This window comes from Diadema antillarum, unplaced genomic scaffold (genome assembly GCF_040938485.1).
Source record: "Diadema antillarum isolate AM-2024a unplaced genomic scaffold, OU_Dant_1.0 seq00000178_RagTag, whole genome shotgun sequence".
Taxonomy (NCBI): Eukaryota; Metazoa; Echinodermata; class Echinoidea; order Diadematoida; family Diadematidae; genus Diadema; species Diadema antillarum.
In genome coordinates, this window is record NW_027271245.1 from 147921 (window position 1) to 165163 (window position 17243).

Genomic DNA, 17243 nt, shown 5'->3' on the forward strand with positions numbered 1-17243 from the left:
TGGAAATTTAATATTGATATGTATACAATGCTATAAAGCCCCATTACTCAAATTGCAACACTATGACCTCCACCAAGGAGGTTATGCTTTTTACTGGCATTGGTTCGTTTGTCTGTCTGTTAAAAACAAAAATCAAAAAGTTGCAAATGGATTTGGATGAAATTTACAGGAAAAGTTGATAACAGCACAAGGAACATATATCGGTTGTGATCCAGATCACAATCTGGATGCAGGATTTTTTTTTTTTCTTTAAAGATTCTATATCATCGGCGAATAGGGCCAATAAACTAGGGAATTCAAGTTACCAAAATTTAGGGAGCACACATGCACTTGAGGGGCTGCAGGAAGCTAAAAGATAATGACACTAAAAAATCTTTTTAAAAAAAGGAAATCTGGGGATCATTGGGAAGTACGGCCACTTAATACTGCATCTTTACGGGTTAAGTGCTTGGCAGAGGTCTGTACTCTCTGACTGCTTTTCTAGTAGTTACATTCTGGTAATAAGTGTATAACTGTACTGAAGTCAGATATCAACAGAATTTGACTGTACATGTAATGATTGCTAATTTCACCAAGTTTTGAATGATAGATTTTGACTTCTATTCATTTAACAAAGATTTTTTGTTTTTGTTTCATTAACCTTTTCCAATTCATATATCAACCTGTTACAAAGAAGAAAACCAACAGTATACACAGGTGGCTAAAAAGCATCACATACATATTTCTCCAGGGCCTCATAATAAGCGCAAAACATACAGTATCTGGGGTGCAAGTGATTCTCTCAATCATTCACATTTACTCATACTACGTTACTTGGATGGGAGATACATTCTGCATAATTTTATGAGCACTCTAGAAAGCATTATTTTGTACATACTACATAACATTAATGTATACATTCCACGCACATCTGAACCACAATAAGGCCCAGCCTTGAGCAATGATGCAGCCCTGCTGATGTCAGAGATAGTCAATAAAGATCTCCCGCTCCACTCCATATTTGATTGGTTCTTTTTGCTGGGGCAATTGATGCATCAGGCAGAAGTAATGCAATACCCACTTCCATCGTCAACAAACGCCTGCAGTGCCATGATCATCTCATTCTCCCCATGTTTGTGTTACAGAAATCTCCTATGTATGCATACACACTCATCCTGCAACTTGACTCCCATAGTGTATCTCTTATCATGCACTCCAGTCATAGAGAGTACATGTCCCTAGCAATCAGCTGACATTTTATAATTTCATATAGATCTTCCTTTTCTTCTTTTTCTTTTTTATTGGGGGGGGGGGGTATTAAGGACAGGGAAACTGATTTGCAAATTCCTCATGAATTTTGTGTAAAAGTTTGTAAATGCTCAAGGCCAATCTTCATTTGTATATTACATGGCACTGCTGTCATTAGATGTCAAAATTTCTGAAGTTTCAAGTTCCACCTTTTTTTTTTTTTTCAGGGACATACAAATGTGTAGGTTAATAATCATTGTCATAATGATGATGACTACTATGGTGATGGCATGCATCATAATTACATTGTACAATGCTTGATACAACAATGATATTCAATTTTGCTACCACTATTGCTATAACAACTACTGTGGTACTACTCTACTACTACTACTACTACTACTGCTACACTACTTTTGTACTACTACTACTACTGCTACTACTACTACTACTACTACTACTACAATCATGTATACTGATATTGATATAAAATAATGATACTATTAATGAATAACAATTGCATTTATCATTGAATTCATCACTATAATGAAAATGATAAAAGTCAACATTGATGCTTTTCATTAAAAATTTGGTCATCACTGAAGAGATGAGTATAAAAACAATCAATAAGAACATTACCAAAATCATCCATGTAAACATAGAGTTGAATTATTCTCATATAAGGTACCATATCTGTCAGCAGTTGAAACCTGAATCAAACATACCGTCATGTACAAGTCTTTCAAGTCCAAATCACTTCAGCTTCTCTTCAAATATGTTTGCAGAAAAAACAACAACAACAAGAGCCATCTCATTCCCAAGACAGCCATAGTCAGCTTCACTGATAGATGGACTATATCAATGCATCTGCATCCAAGGAGGTCGTTAGTTGCACCACACAGACTTCTATATGTACCTCAGTAACTGTTTCTGCCCACTTTCTATGATACGCTCACTTGTGAAAAAACACATCATAGGCAAAAAACATACAGTGTAGTATAAAAGGAAATTTCAATGATTCATTGCCAGCTCTATAATTCAGAGACAAGGCATACTTTTGTTGCTACATAGTATAGCACTCTGAATCATTCCTAGACTAAAGAGCACTTTCCCATCAGTGTGCAGTTAAAACAGAACAAAAGAGGTAGGTCTATTCACAAATGGAGTCTGCAGTCACAGTCTAACTGACACAAGCAGTATTGTGAGTGATAGGTCATGCAAATGAATGCAAGGTCCAAAGGCACTGAAGTACAGGAAGCCAACTGGGGGAAAACTAATCTAGCTGTAGAAGGCACAGAATACCAAGCACCACTGATAATGAATTAAACAAGGTCTGATAACTTTGTGTTCTAAATATTGCATTATAATCAGATATCATATACAGTATGAATTTGCCCACAATATTTTCTACATACAGCTGCATATCACATTAAAAAATTAGTCCTATCAATGCATTAGGAATTTTTCCATCATATGTTCCAAATGTCATACCTGCTTTCCATGAAAACTCTGTCTCAAGTGCAAAATGATCATTAATATCAGATCATTGTACATGTACATGTAACAAAACAACAAAATCAAAGTTAAAAGAAGAATGACAACAAAATTTACAGTACCAAAGACCACTGTGCACAGGTAATGTGCATCTCACAGGACCCTACATTTGCAATGATACACTGTATGTAGTCAGGGATGTACATGTGGAGAGACCAACAAAACGAATAGGTAGGGGAAATACAGCACCTTACCCTCATTTTTCAGTTTCTACGAAAGATGAAATGGAGCAGTCCTTAATTGACACATTGTGCATTTTTCATCTCAAGGGCTTTACCAAACTTCTAATTGTCAGTGGTGCATTGACTTTTTGTTTTCGCTTCGCTTTGTTTGTTTTCTGTTTGCTTATAACACTGTACCTGTAAATGCAGTTTTCAGTACCACACAGTACCACGTATTACAAAATTTGCATGTAACGAAGTACAACACTGAGTACAGCACATGTGCCATCTGATGTCCAGCACAGAAAAAAAAAACAGTCCTAACACTAAAAACTCACTTACATATTTGTTCATTGAGCATATAGATGTATTACTCTGTACAACACTTCTATCCAGAAAAAAAACAACAACCAAAATCTAAACTCTTACATATCGTATAGATGGCTCTGCTTCTATAAATCTTTCTAATTCAAGACAATTTGATGTCCTCATTTCTACTTCAAGTGTCAGCAGAGCCGCCAATGAGCAAAATGTCATGGTCTGCCCCAGGGCAATTCACAACGGATTATCATGCAGCTGTAGAAAATCAGCTACGCCCACTTTCAAGGCATTGCTTACATTGAATACAACAGTAGGATGTATATGGATGCATCCCTCCCCCCCCCCCCCCCCCCCATGGCACTTCATGAAAGCAGCAAAACAATATTCAGTTTGTTGTGTAAAGCAGATGAGGCAAAAGAAAATGATACTGAAATACATTTGTGATTTCAACCATTCACAATGTCTTAAACAATCAATGTTGAAGATTGCGTACCACGAAGGCATGTCACGAAGCTTACGTGTGTATATTTCAACTGTAAGAGCTATAACACCCATCATGTATTATACACATATATGCCTTGTACGTGTACATATAGTGCATCATAGAGGGCTGACAGGACCATACACCTTCTATGTGTACATGGTTGTACAATTATGTGTCTTTGCCATTGGGTATAAAAAGATAACTGAGGCATCTATCCTAGATCTTGGTTACAAGTAACTGTTCAGTTTAAAGCTTTTTTTTTTGTGAACATAGAATGTTCACAAACTGCAACATGCAAGATAATACTGTGGTACTTACATTCTATGTAATACTCAGTAAAAGGATGCTGGTAAATTTCTATATGAAAATTCAGATATAACTTGCCTGTCAAAGATAGGCCTCAAACAAAAAATATTGCAAAATTGCAAAATATGTGTAGAACATCAACTAAAACTCTGGCTTCAAAGCTCTATGATTCCTACGAAACATATAGATACTTTGTAGTAAAACTAGTAACATCTGAGCCAAGTGTTACACATACACAACAACTAAGCTGTAAGATATTCTGTTCAACTACAATACTGCAATATGATTTTTGCAACGACCTTTATAGAAATGTAAATGACCATTTGCAGTAAGATAATGATACACAACCACCTGCATCAGAGAAGAAAGTAGCACCCTTGATCACTGACTTTTGTTTCGTGCTCGGTTGGGCAAGAAGAGTTTCACATGTTTTTACTTCCGTGGAATCAAGACATCAAGTACTGGAACATACAGCAAGCAAAATCTCATGCTTTTATTTTCACACTAGTTTCTGGTTGCACAAAATGTGCGAAAGTTTCAACACTGCGAATATTTCCACATTAATAGTAAGTACAGTAGCTACCCTCATGCTGGATTTGAAGTCTAACCTGTAATGTTGGAAGGCAATTCCGGTTGTACTCCAGTCTCTCCCTGCTATAGACAGGCTCCCTCTTGCCAGGACAGCGTCGGATCCTAAAGCTGAACTCTGTGTCACCCATGCAGCCTGCAACACAAGAGTACAGTAGATACACTAGTATTAGCACCATTCACTCTATACTTCTCAGATGGTTTGAAGGCAACCAAAGCCCAAATATAAATCGGGATGGAGTGAAAGCAGCAATAATCAATAGTAGAACACTATATTAGGGCAATTACCCTCAGACGACAATCCCCCCCCCCCCCAGAAACATTTGCTTACAATAAATCAATAAGATATAATAGTCTTCTACTTTCTCTTTGCCAAAAAAACCACAAAACATAATAGACAGATAAACTAAAGACAATACAAACTAGAAAAGCACTCTGAGAACGCAGACCTCCACCAAGCAATTACTTTCCACCATGATCTTGCTCTTCCGTAGAGATCAGTGATTTCCACCCACTGAAAAATCGCCCGATTTCCCAATGTACACATGTAGAAGCCTTTGTTACGTCATAAACCTTCAGTTGCACAGCTCGCTTCGCCCTAGCAGAAACTAGAGCATGCACTTTAGTGCGCGTGATGCAAACCTCAAATACGCGCAGCCTGAATTCCCAAGTTCATTGACCCTACCTGCCAAAATATCAAAAATCCTTCATAAATTCCCCCCAAATTCTCCGATCACTACCAAAAGTTAATCGTTTGGTCCTTGTGTCATTTTCAACCTTTCTTGCAAGTTTCATCCCAATCCGTTCACTACTTTTTGAGTTATTTTGTGCACAGACAAACAAACAAACGAACAAATCAACGGTAACAAAAACATAACCTCCCCCCTTGGTGGAAGTAATAAATGTAAAGAACTCAACAGAACTCAACATACCAGAACATGAAACCTACCTGAATTAGAGTCTGGAAAGGACAGGTAGCATATATTCATCTTCTGCAAATGAATATCAGAGAATAAAACCACATGAAATCCTTACAAGTTTCCATAAATATGTCTTACAATATGTACTTACAATTGATGTACATGTCTATAAAGTTATTGCAGTTACAGCACAGTAAAGTAATACAGCACTTACATTACTCATGAATGCATCTGTAAGATGTTCTGAAAAATTGGTGATCAATACAATGTATACTGCTAGTAGTACAGCTGTACTTCAAAACTTGCTTTAGTATGCTGTTTGCACCTAATGACTAGAGAATGGTGTAATTAAACTCAGAAATATAATCATTAGGCCTACACATTCCACATTGCATTACACTGTGCCTTGTCTAGTCAACATTGTACAGTGTAAATGTATTAATATCTTGAAAGGGGTGGTCACTTTTGACACTCAAGCTAATAACATTCAGATTAATGGAAAAATAGTTGTTAATGCTATATACCTCATGTATTTAGATTAAATGATAAATGTTTAATCAAATGTGCTCATAAGTTACTAATATAGCAGAACAGCAGATGGCCAGACTAAAGAAACAGAGCTCTACAATGTACATGTACATGTGTACATTGCAATAGACCATAAAAGGGGAAAAAACGGATGGAGTTCAAACAATTAGATAATATTGCAGGTCTCCAATTTCATTCATGCAATGAATTCTCTCCATATAGGAAAAGTACTACCTAAACTCTCATACCGGTACATAAAATATTCAGTGCATGAAAGCCACAATTTTCTTGACACACCTGGAATACACAACCTACATGTACTGTATGAACAGGTACAAAGATTATCAGAATAACACATAAACTGGCAAGCATGATAGAAGTCTGTACTACAATAATACATGTGCCAATTGTATCAATTAAAGGACAAGTTCACCTTCATAAACATAACGATTGAGAGAATGCAACAATATTAGTAGAACACATCAGTGAAAGTTTGAGGAAAATTGGACAATCGATGCAAAAGTTATGAATTTTTAAAATTTTTGTTTTGGAACCGCTGGATGAGGAGACTACTACAGCTTGTGAGTCATATGCGTACAACAGTATAAAGAAAATATAAAGAAAATTCAACATATTTTCACTTTTTTCGCATAATAAAAGAGCACTTGACTTGCCTCTTTCTAAAGGCAGGGGGAATGATATTACCCATAACATTTGTCGGTAACGAGTCGGGGGAATGTGTACTTTTTTCATAAGATGAAATTTTGTGAAATTCTCTTTATATTTTCCTTATATTGTTGTACGCATGTGACATCTAAGTTTTTCACACACTGCAGTAGTCTTCTCATCCAGCGGTTACTGCACAAAAACTTCAAAAATTCATAACTTTTGAACGGATTGTCCGATTTTCCTCAAACTTTCAATGATGTGTTCTACTAATATTGCTACATTCTCTCAATCCTTATGTTTATGAAGGTGAACTTGTCCTTTAAGTGTATATTTCTCAAAATGTACCATCATTCCAAAGAGCAACAACATCCGTTCCCCGGCGTCACCTACAAGAGTGACTAATACTCTCCCGAGGACGTACTCGTATAGTGCACACCTGTTCAATTGAATTCAATGCATACAGGCAATTGCTGCATGCCTCTATTACCTGTCTCTGGAGCATAATGAATTGGGCAAATTGGACTGTCAAACCCACTGAATTGAATTTGCACAAATTTAATAACCCCTCTACACTGGCATGATGATATAACAGTGTACTTTAGTACTGGAATTACAAAGTATGGCAGTGAAAATGTTCCAAAAATGATGAAAGTTTTATTTTGCATGTATTGTACACTTAAAGAAAATAACACCTTAATACAATTGAACTCCTGTGCACGCTGAGATGCTACTCCCCAATGCTTTTATTTTCTCAATATATTTATTCACACATTTGTGAAGTAGAAAACATATTTATTTATAATGAAAAAAAATTGTTGAAAGAATATCACAGCTGCTTACCTCTTTTTCAGTGAGCTTGATATGACTGGGATATATAAACTGTAAATAAAGAGAAAATGGAAAAAATGTTATTTCTTTTTTTGTAATGTACTTATCTGAAAATAAAAGAGTGACAGGGCATCTCAAGTATCAACACTGTTCCTGAGAAGCCAGGTAAAATGATATAATGGCATCTTTTTTTTTCATTCAAAATCATAACAGACTTCTTTAGGGCCTTTATGCTATGCATCAACTTCGCTGAAAAGTACAAGTATCAGTGGCAAATCCAATTATCATAATCATAAGCACATTCCTACACGGTTCAAACCATGGCCACTGACCAAGCACACCTTTGGCCAAATACAAGCTGTAATGACCACTTCTGATCTGTTTGCAAATTTTACATTTTGTATGTGGATTTGCATGCATTTGTCCGATTTTGGCAATATCTCTGATCAAGCATTAATGTCAATATGAAAGTACAGACTGTATACGGATTACTGCTGCACCCCTAGCCTATCATGTAGAGTCATCCATTCTTGCTTTCACATGTACTGTACTGAGAGTGCTAAATTACAAACATGATTGTAAAATTTGTTTGTACGATACGAATCATCGTTCGTTCACACGATATTGAAAGGCTTTGCAGATTCTGCAGTTTTCAATTTCAGAGCGAAAAGGGGAGGCTTGGCTTTCTTTCCAAGCTCACATCAAACTTTTGAGCCGTAAGTTGCGGGCGCTTCGAATGCAGCGCAAACATTTGAGGAGTGCAGTCATTCTGCAGAAGTGGTTAAAAGGTCACCATAAGCTCTCCCCCCCCCCCCCCCAAAAAAAAAAAAAAAAAAATGATTGGAGGTCAGTTACAGGTACGCTCACACAGTTGTTTTAGAGCTTAATTCTGGTAAAGCGGGATTGGAAAACACCTCTGGATCACGATTTGAATTACCATTCAAATCACCCTCCACAACTGCAGTTTGCATTCACACTGCAAGAATGCTTAAATGTGAAACACTTCTAATGATGCCTTACTACATGTACAATCATGTTTTGTGAAAGCTAGGTATGTCATATACTCCTATGTAGGTTGTGATCATTGGGTATCAAACTACCTTCTTAAAACTCAGATATTTTTGCTTTCAGTGAAAAGTAACTCACAATCAGTCAGAGACAAAAGGTTGAATGACTGTTTTGTTGCTGCTGTATCTATACATTTAATAGCAAGCCAGTGATATGTCAAGTTGAAGTCTGCATAGAAAACAAAATGAACTTTGGTGATTTGCACGGTGTTAGCACTACATGTACTGGGTACTACAATGCATGCATCACATGTGGGACTTATACAATATACTCACTCAAGGGGCACCAATAAACAGTAAACACTACAGTATGCATTACCTTAGATTGAGCTCTGCTGTTTGTGTTAGCAATTTAAATGCTTTTCCCCCATTGACTAACACCAGCCCCTAGGGATTATCATTTTCGTCATTTCAAGTTTAGTGCTGGTGTTAGTGTTGCCGTAATGTACACAAACACTCCAGACATGGCTACATAAATCTGAACCTGGGAACAAAATTAAGATAATTGTGTTTCCAAAAAAGGATGAAATTTGTGGTATTTTAATCTGTCTACTTTACAGTTGTATCATGTGTCTAAAACTAAGCAGTCATGGATGCAAACTTCTAATATTTGACTGGAATCACGAGCAATCACTTTTTTTGTCACGCAATTCCTACGGACTTCGTGGTGCTGCGATCCCAACACCTCGTGCTGGGGAACGATAATTTTGATCGGTATTGTTTCGTTAATCTGACCGTCAGTGTTGAAGCTCGATTTACAGCAGTTGGATGGGAGATAGCACTAGCACTAGTATGAGTACTACAGTAGCACTGAACTTGAAATCACCCATTGTTTATTTTTAAAAACATTTGACAGTAGAAAAAGAAGAATCCTACTGACAATTAATTTCTTATCCTTCATTTGTTTTTTACTTCTTTTCTGTTCAGTAGATGTAGTCAGCAGGTACACAACAAAAAACATTTGATGTTAATCAGAAAAAAATGGCATTTAATCATTCATTTTCCTACCAAGTACATTGTGTATGCACTGCGGCACTGCATTGTCAGAGACTTTTAATGTGAGTTGAAATTTGTGAATTTCATAAACATGCATAACATCAGTTTTCCTCCTGTAAGGTTTTTTGCCTTCTGCTAGAAGGTACAGTACAAATGTACATTTAGTTAAAGGCATTTTATTAAAAAAAAAAATATTTTTTTTACTTTGTTTGCTCCATCAAAGCAAGTGATTTACATAAATATAGGTTTTGAAGTTTTTGAGTTGATAATGAGAAAGAAACCACGGGATATAGTACACTTGAAGGATATTTTGACACACGACAAGAAAAAAAAATCACCATCATTTGAATGACAATATCAGTGGAAAATGTCATGTGTGGTATAAAATGTACAAAAATTAGAATCACAATATAAAATACTCCTAATTCTACTACAGAGGTGAAATCTATTGAGAAAATAACGCGAATTATAGTACAGATTCTAGTATAGTACGCCTTGACCTCCAATACATGATGTGGGTGGCAGTGCCTACATGACCTTCCAATCACTTCCACCGATATGTGTAACTAGCAGTCCTGCATTGCACCACATGTGTAAAATAATTAATTCATACTGCCAGTTGATGTATGGGCAAGTTTCATTTACACTTGTGTACGTGGCAAAATGATTTAATAGGCCATGCCTTCCAAGAAATAACATTCAAATCACAGTTTTTAGTGTACCTTGTGTACGGTGCGATCATTGTAATAATGAATTACAATTTGTACAATCATTCCGATCATTTTCAAACATGCTAGTAAAAAAAACAAAAAAAAACCCACCAAAAAAAGGAGTTTTCTTCTGTGTGCATTGGCTCTTGGCGTACACTGTATATTTAGCCGAAGGTTGTTTATGTTTTTGCTTTGAACAGATTGAACACATGCATCGAGAAAAACAGCCAATTCCAATTCAGATCTAGATCTGACATATGGTTACCAAGCCATGGTTACACCTCTAACTACTGTACTCTATCATTTTAATATGTTTAAATATTTTTAATATGTTTTAATAATGTTTTTAATATGTTCCTGTTTTTAATATGTTTTAATATTTAAAGATAATATAAAGTTTGTACCTCAAAAGTTTCCCTGAATTTTTGTGTTTCAGGTTAAAGTACAGTGCCTTTCATATAACTGACACTGTGAGTGTGAGACTTTACTCGCCCCAAAGTGCTCTCATGTCTTAGTAATCACGCAATTAACTGCGACCAGCAGCCCCATACGCATAGCATAATGGGGTTTCGCATTGCAGCATTCAGGATCATGACAGATTTAGTATCGCGCGTAAATATCAACTTAAAATCCAAAAATTTCTTCAATTTGAAGACTTACCAATTAAGTTGAAGTATTTAAAACAGGCTTCAGGCAACGTTTGGTTCTGTCAATAGTCCCTTTCTGTTCGAATTGACTGAATGTGACTCGGTCGAGAGGACCTTGGGAGAGCTACATACACTGAATACTACGGCCAGCGCATGCACACACGAACATCTTATCCGTTCATGGATTTGAAATTTGTGCGCATGTGATGTGTGCCCATGCGCTGGCCGTAGTATTCAGTGTATGTAGCTCTCCCAAGGTCCTCTCCACCGAGTCACATTTAGTCATCAATTTGAACAGAAAGGGACTATTGGCAGAACCAAACGTTGCCCGAAGCCTGTTTTCAATATTTCAACTTAATTGGTAAGTCTTCAAATTGAAGAAATTTTTGGATTTTAAGTTGATATTTACCCGCGATGCTAAATCTGTCATGATCCTGAATGCTATACAATGCGAAGCCCCATTACCCTATGCGTATGGGGCTGCTGGTCGCAGTTAGCTGTGCATACACGTGTTTTGTATGGGGCTGCACACTGCTGGTCGCAGTTATCATGCAATAATGGTTTCGTACAATACAGTGTACGTGTACTACCTCGCCGCCGTACGGCGGCGGCTCTGGTACAAAACCATTATTGCATGATTACTAAGACATGAGAGCACTTTGGGGCGAGTAAGTCTCACAGTGCAGTGTTAGTTATATGAAAGGTACTTTAACCTGAAACACAAACTAAGACAAGGAAATTCAGGGAAACTTTTGAGGTACCAAAACTTTATATTATCTTTAAAACTGCAGAAGAGTTTAATATCTTCAGCAGTTTTAAATTTAAATTTACATGATCATGATGATTGCAAAATAAGGGCGAGGCGAGGCCCCTATAACCTATGTAAATTTGGGTGCTGTTTGTTATTCCGAAGGTTCGCTATTCCAAAGGTTCGTTAATCCGAAACACACAAATTCCCTATTATAGGCCAAAATTTTACCTAACGTTAGAGGTTCATTAATCCGAAAATAAATAAAGGGTTCGTTAATCCGAACATTTGTGGCATTATTCTGAAGGTTCGTTATTCCAAAAATTCGTTCATCTGAAAATGAAATTCGGAATAACGTTAACGAACCTTCGGAATAACGAATCTTCGGACTAATAAAGAGCCTTCAGAATAATGAACCTTCGGAATATTAAACGAGCTGTAAAATTTAACTGTAAATTTATAAGGCTTTGGAAAACAATTAACAGTCAAATTTAACTTAATTATGACACTTAAAGCATCATCCTTCAACATTTCATTACATTAATCTATGCTAACGCCACTTGCTACTGAACGCAACGTAAAGCTTGTGTAGTGGCGTGGCCAGGCAGTGAGTGCATCTCAAACATTAAATAACCAATTTACCAAGATTGAAGATTCAACGTCATTATAGCATGATAGGCATTACACCACAACAGAGACAACGCATGGGACTGGAGATAAAAGTATACCGGTACTCGCTTCAGATTGACACACTGCTTACCTCCAGGGCTTGTCCCAGTTCTAAATCGAACGTCACGACACAAAAACAATGGAACCATTCTGAAAACTTATCCCATGGCAGAATTGGTTGTGATGTGTCAGAAGAGTTTTCACCAACTTCATCCATATTTGCAGTGGAAAGTCGCCGAAAATTGTCTTTGTTTTCTTCGTCTCGTATGGTCGCCATTGATCCGCGACATCGCACTGAAGTGATCGATCGATACTACGATAACACTTCAGCCGGTCGGTATGCGTATGCATGAAACCGTGTGTGATGAGAAAGAATCCCTCTGCTGGTATGGTGCGATCAGGATAAAGTACGAATAATGTCAACCGTGGACTATCAAGAATAATCCGTTCTCATCTTTGCTAATTATAATGTGATTCAAATGAGCACAAATTTCACACGAATACCTTTTTTTCTTTGTTTTGAAGAATATTTTATTCTTCATCAATGGAAATCACAATTCAAACAAATTATATTTTTATACAAAACTCTCTGCACTCATTAAAGTATCCGTTTTCGAACAAAATTTTTACCGAAACTTAACATCAATTAATACATTTTTATACACTCTAAGACATTTTGATACACTCTAATGCATTTTTTTTTATTTACAATCGATATACACATCTCTTTTTTTACTGTTTTTACACTATTAATCTCTCACTCTTTCTGTAATTTTAACCCTTTATTACATTACAAATTTTCTTGTAATAAAGTATTTTCGTGAAAATACTTTCTTTTCAACACTCATTCAATCAAACTCAATATCCGTTGATTGAAGCTTATTCTTAAAAAAAACACACACAAACAAACAAACACAAACCACCCCGACCACCCTTACCCCCGTTCATATTATTTTCCCTATAAGACGGAAATCGATGTGGTACAGACGGTTAGTTAGGCCATTCTGATATTCTTTGCATGAAAACAGAAATAGGCCTATTATGTAAATCACTAATCGGGTCTAGGGCAATTACTTAGTACCCCCTGCGCAATATTATTACCCCCGGACCCTTCCCCAAGCCCTAATCCTAATCCTAATAATGAACCTAATCCTAACCCTAACCCAAATCCTAACCCTTAACCTAACCCTAACCTTAATCTTTACTCTAACCTTACCACTAACCAGTATTTAGCCGGGAAGAGGGGGGGGGGAGGGGGGGGGGGGGGTAATTGCCCTCTGGGAGAAATTGCCCGGATATATACGCACTAATCAGTCTCTAACTGCGAAAATCAGACAATTTAGAAACGCGTCAAAGGGTTTGATCATTAATATTTTATGAGGCCTACAAAATAGATTGACTGCATGATTTCATGGAGATCTTTCTCTGCACTATAATAACTCCACCATGAGCAGTCTACACTTTGACTGTGCCGTAGGCCTACTCACTCAATTTGTTGAAATTTTGTCAACCTTATAGAACATCAGTCTCCTTTTTGCTAGCTTGAAGTGCCTGGGCTGCAAAGCAGACAAGCAAACAAAACGAAAGAAAGGAACAAACAAACAAGCAACAAACCATTGAGATTCATATTTTTGTTCGGTGACGACACTATACAAAGTGCAAAAGTTTTAGGTCGATCGACGCCTTGCCTCCCGCCTGCTTATTCAGATTCAGATCTATTCTTTATGTCATCACTTCATGTAAGCCTACTGTGCATGCTCTTCGAACATTACGAGTGTGGTCCACATAGTTTTTTTTTATTGTTTATATTGAATAATTGTAATTATTTTTCGTATATTCCATGCCTTAACCTATTATACTATTGAGGTTTGCAATTATTGTAATTAGTGTCTTGAAACCTATATAATTCAAAGATTAAAGCACAGTTTAAAGGCCAAGCACCCCCCCCCACACACACACACATTAGACACCATCAGTCCCAGATCAGTTCCTCCTATCCTGCACCTGATGTATTAGTTTTCTTGTTGTCTCCCTCTGTATACAAATTGCATTTGTAAGATCGCAACTGCTGATCTATACGGTACATTTTTAACAAACATGTCGGGGAAAAAGGAACCAGCGGGAATCGAACCTGTTATACTGACAGGTTTAATTCCCGCTGGTTCTTAGTTTACCCATGCATATAGATTCATCCTGATGATGACGTATAATACAGAAGAGGAGGGGCAAAGAAGGAGGAGAAAAAAATACTATCGTTTTTTCATAAATATACACTACAACTAATACACATGCATTTTTGTCAGCGCTTGCACTTTGGGGATTTCTCAAAGCGCCGTCTTGTTTTGTATTATCCGGGCTATACTGTCGGCGGTGATGATGATATCAAAGCGCAGCAAATCATAATTATTCAAAATATTATTTTGACTCTTTTCACAGAAACAGGTGGATGAATAAATTGTTTAACGAGCGGGACGAAAAAACAGAGAAGAGAATCACTTTCAGGAAAAAAAATTCAAACAGATAATGTATGATTTTAGTCACTATGGGCATCAACAAGAGAGGAAAAAGAAGAAGAAGAGAAAGAAGAAGGGACCAGTCATAAAACCGGTATATTTGCTGTTTGCATGTTCACTTTTTATATAAAGTACCCTTTTTTTGGGGGGGGGGGGGGGGGGGTCACGGCAGAAAAGCGAATTCTGCCGACACTCACCTTACGTGATGATACACGTCTTATCTGTGTAGGACTTGATCATCCAGATATATTACACCACTCCACACTTGGAATTCCTAAGAATCATAATAGCTGGATTTTTTTTTTTTTGTCTCAAACAATTCAAACAATTGAAAGAAAAAAGTAATGCAAATTTAATGTGGAGATGATGACATGCCCTCATCATTCTTTCCGAACACAATATACATGTGTGCATGAAGTGAAAACGTAAAAAACCCTGTTTTAACTAGCTGCAACTCTTTCTCTCAACGTCACCATTGCTATTATGTTATTTTTCCCTCAACAGTGAATTGATGTCAAGGGTTTCGATTTTGTGTGATTATCAGGAAAACTTATGAAAATGTAAATTTCCGTATCTATCGTCCTGTTCTGTTCCTTTTCATTTCTATATAGACACATGTACTTGTATATATATATATATATATATATATATATATATATATACATATATACATGTATATATATACATATATATATATATATATATATATATATATACATATATATATATATATATATATACAGGTCTCATTTACCCAGGGTATTAGTCTCTTCAGTGTTGTCATTGCTCTAACAGAGGGCCCTGTTATCATTATTACCCTAGTTGCCATATATGTACCCATTTATACACTCTTAAAAGACCCGAGTCAGAACTGACCCGGAACTGGGTCCTTTGGGGTCATACACCGTTCCAGGTCAGAAATGACTTAGAATTTGGTCATCAAGACCCCCGAATGGGGTCATCCTGACCCGATTCATGACTCTGAATGGGTTATATCTGACCACATTCCTTGTCATTTCTGACCCGGAACGGTGTATGACCGCAACTGACCCAGTTCCGGGTCAGTTCTGACTCGGATGTTTTAAGAGTGTACACCTGGATGGGTCGAGAGGGACATGGTGGGTAAAACATCTTGTCCAAGGACGTAAGCACTGGGCGGGATTCGAACTCAAGAGTCTGAAGTCTTATCCACTATGCCACAGCGTCCCCACTCTCCTATAGGCCTATGGTTTTTATTATATCTCATTACAGACTTCTTAAGAATTTCAATGCGCTTTACAGACTAATGTCACTAATTCAGGCCAATATAAAAAAGAAAATAATCGAAGATTTTCTTGTACTGTCAGATGAACTCAATTATTATATTCAATCTTATTTATTTTAAGTTAATCAAAGTCAACTCAAAAATGGAGTGGTCAACTGACACATCTCCCTGTTCAAAGTGTTCGCGCCTTTTTGGGGTGAGCTAAAATAATATATTCTAGTTCAGAGTGATTGATTTCCTCTTTCACACTTTTTCTTTCAATAGTATATTTGACTTGACTCTAAAATAAGAATAGAATAAAATAGATAATGAATTAGCGAACAATAATTATGGCAAAAGACGGTCGACTTGATGCCAGGGGCTGAAATGGTTTTTGTATGGTTCTGGCACGAAGTTTAGAGGTATACACTATGCGACTATTAAGTCCCGGTCGTGTGCTCTGTAACTTATAGAGATAGGAAGAGTGCCCCCGGCAACCGGACCGCCACAAAAATTTGTTTCTTGAAAGTTTAAGTACTATGATATCTGCCGCAATTCTAAGATGTTGGTTACCTATAACAGCATTTATCGCTGCTGCCAATTTCTGCAAGATGGTCTGCGCAAACGGTATAAGTCTTCATTTTAATAATAATATGTTACACCAGCTAGTCCTCTTTCTGTATACTTTCACTGGAAATGAATGATCAAACCACAACTGTGTAAGATATACTACAAATTAAGATTTTTTTTAAGGCGTTCACGGGAGTGAAAAATAATTATGAATATTCAAATCGGTAATCCTCCAATCGCCGACTGAAGTCTCGACATGAGGGGGAATCCCACACAGGAGTTTATTCTGGAGTTTTACATCATTATGCTGGTAGGTATAGCTCCATTGTTGCAGCCTACAGCGCTGAAGGGATGGTATAGTATTGGTTGAGGTGAGTATTCAGCTTTTAACTTTTGGGGAGATACCTATAGAAACCACTCTATGAAATATTAAAAAGCACACAATTCTAAAAGGAATTCAAAGTTTTTGGAATCGTTTTTGGAATGACTCAGAC

At 36.9% G+C, this 17243-nt stretch overlaps 1 protein-coding gene across 1 annotated transcript in view; it reads right to left on the bottom strand.

Annotated features, from left to right (window-relative positions):
- LOC139728414 (protein DENND6B-like) overlaps positions 1 to 12701 on the bottom strand; it is a 31350-nt gene extending 18649 nt beyond the window's left edge. The window contains exons 1-4 of the mRNA XM_071639359.1: positions 12515 to 12701; positions 7599 to 7637; positions 5591 to 5633; positions 4662 to 4777 (exon numbers count right to left, since the gene is read on the bottom strand). Of these exons, the coding sequence (XP_071495460.1) occupies positions 4662 to 4777; positions 5591 to 5633; positions 7599 to 7637; positions 12515 to 12700 (384 nt within the window). The 5' untranslated portion in view covers position 12701. The remainder of the gene's footprint in view (positions 1 to 4661; positions 4778 to 5590; positions 5634 to 7598; positions 7638 to 12514) is intronic.
- Positions 12702 to 17243: the final 4542 nt, after the last annotated feature.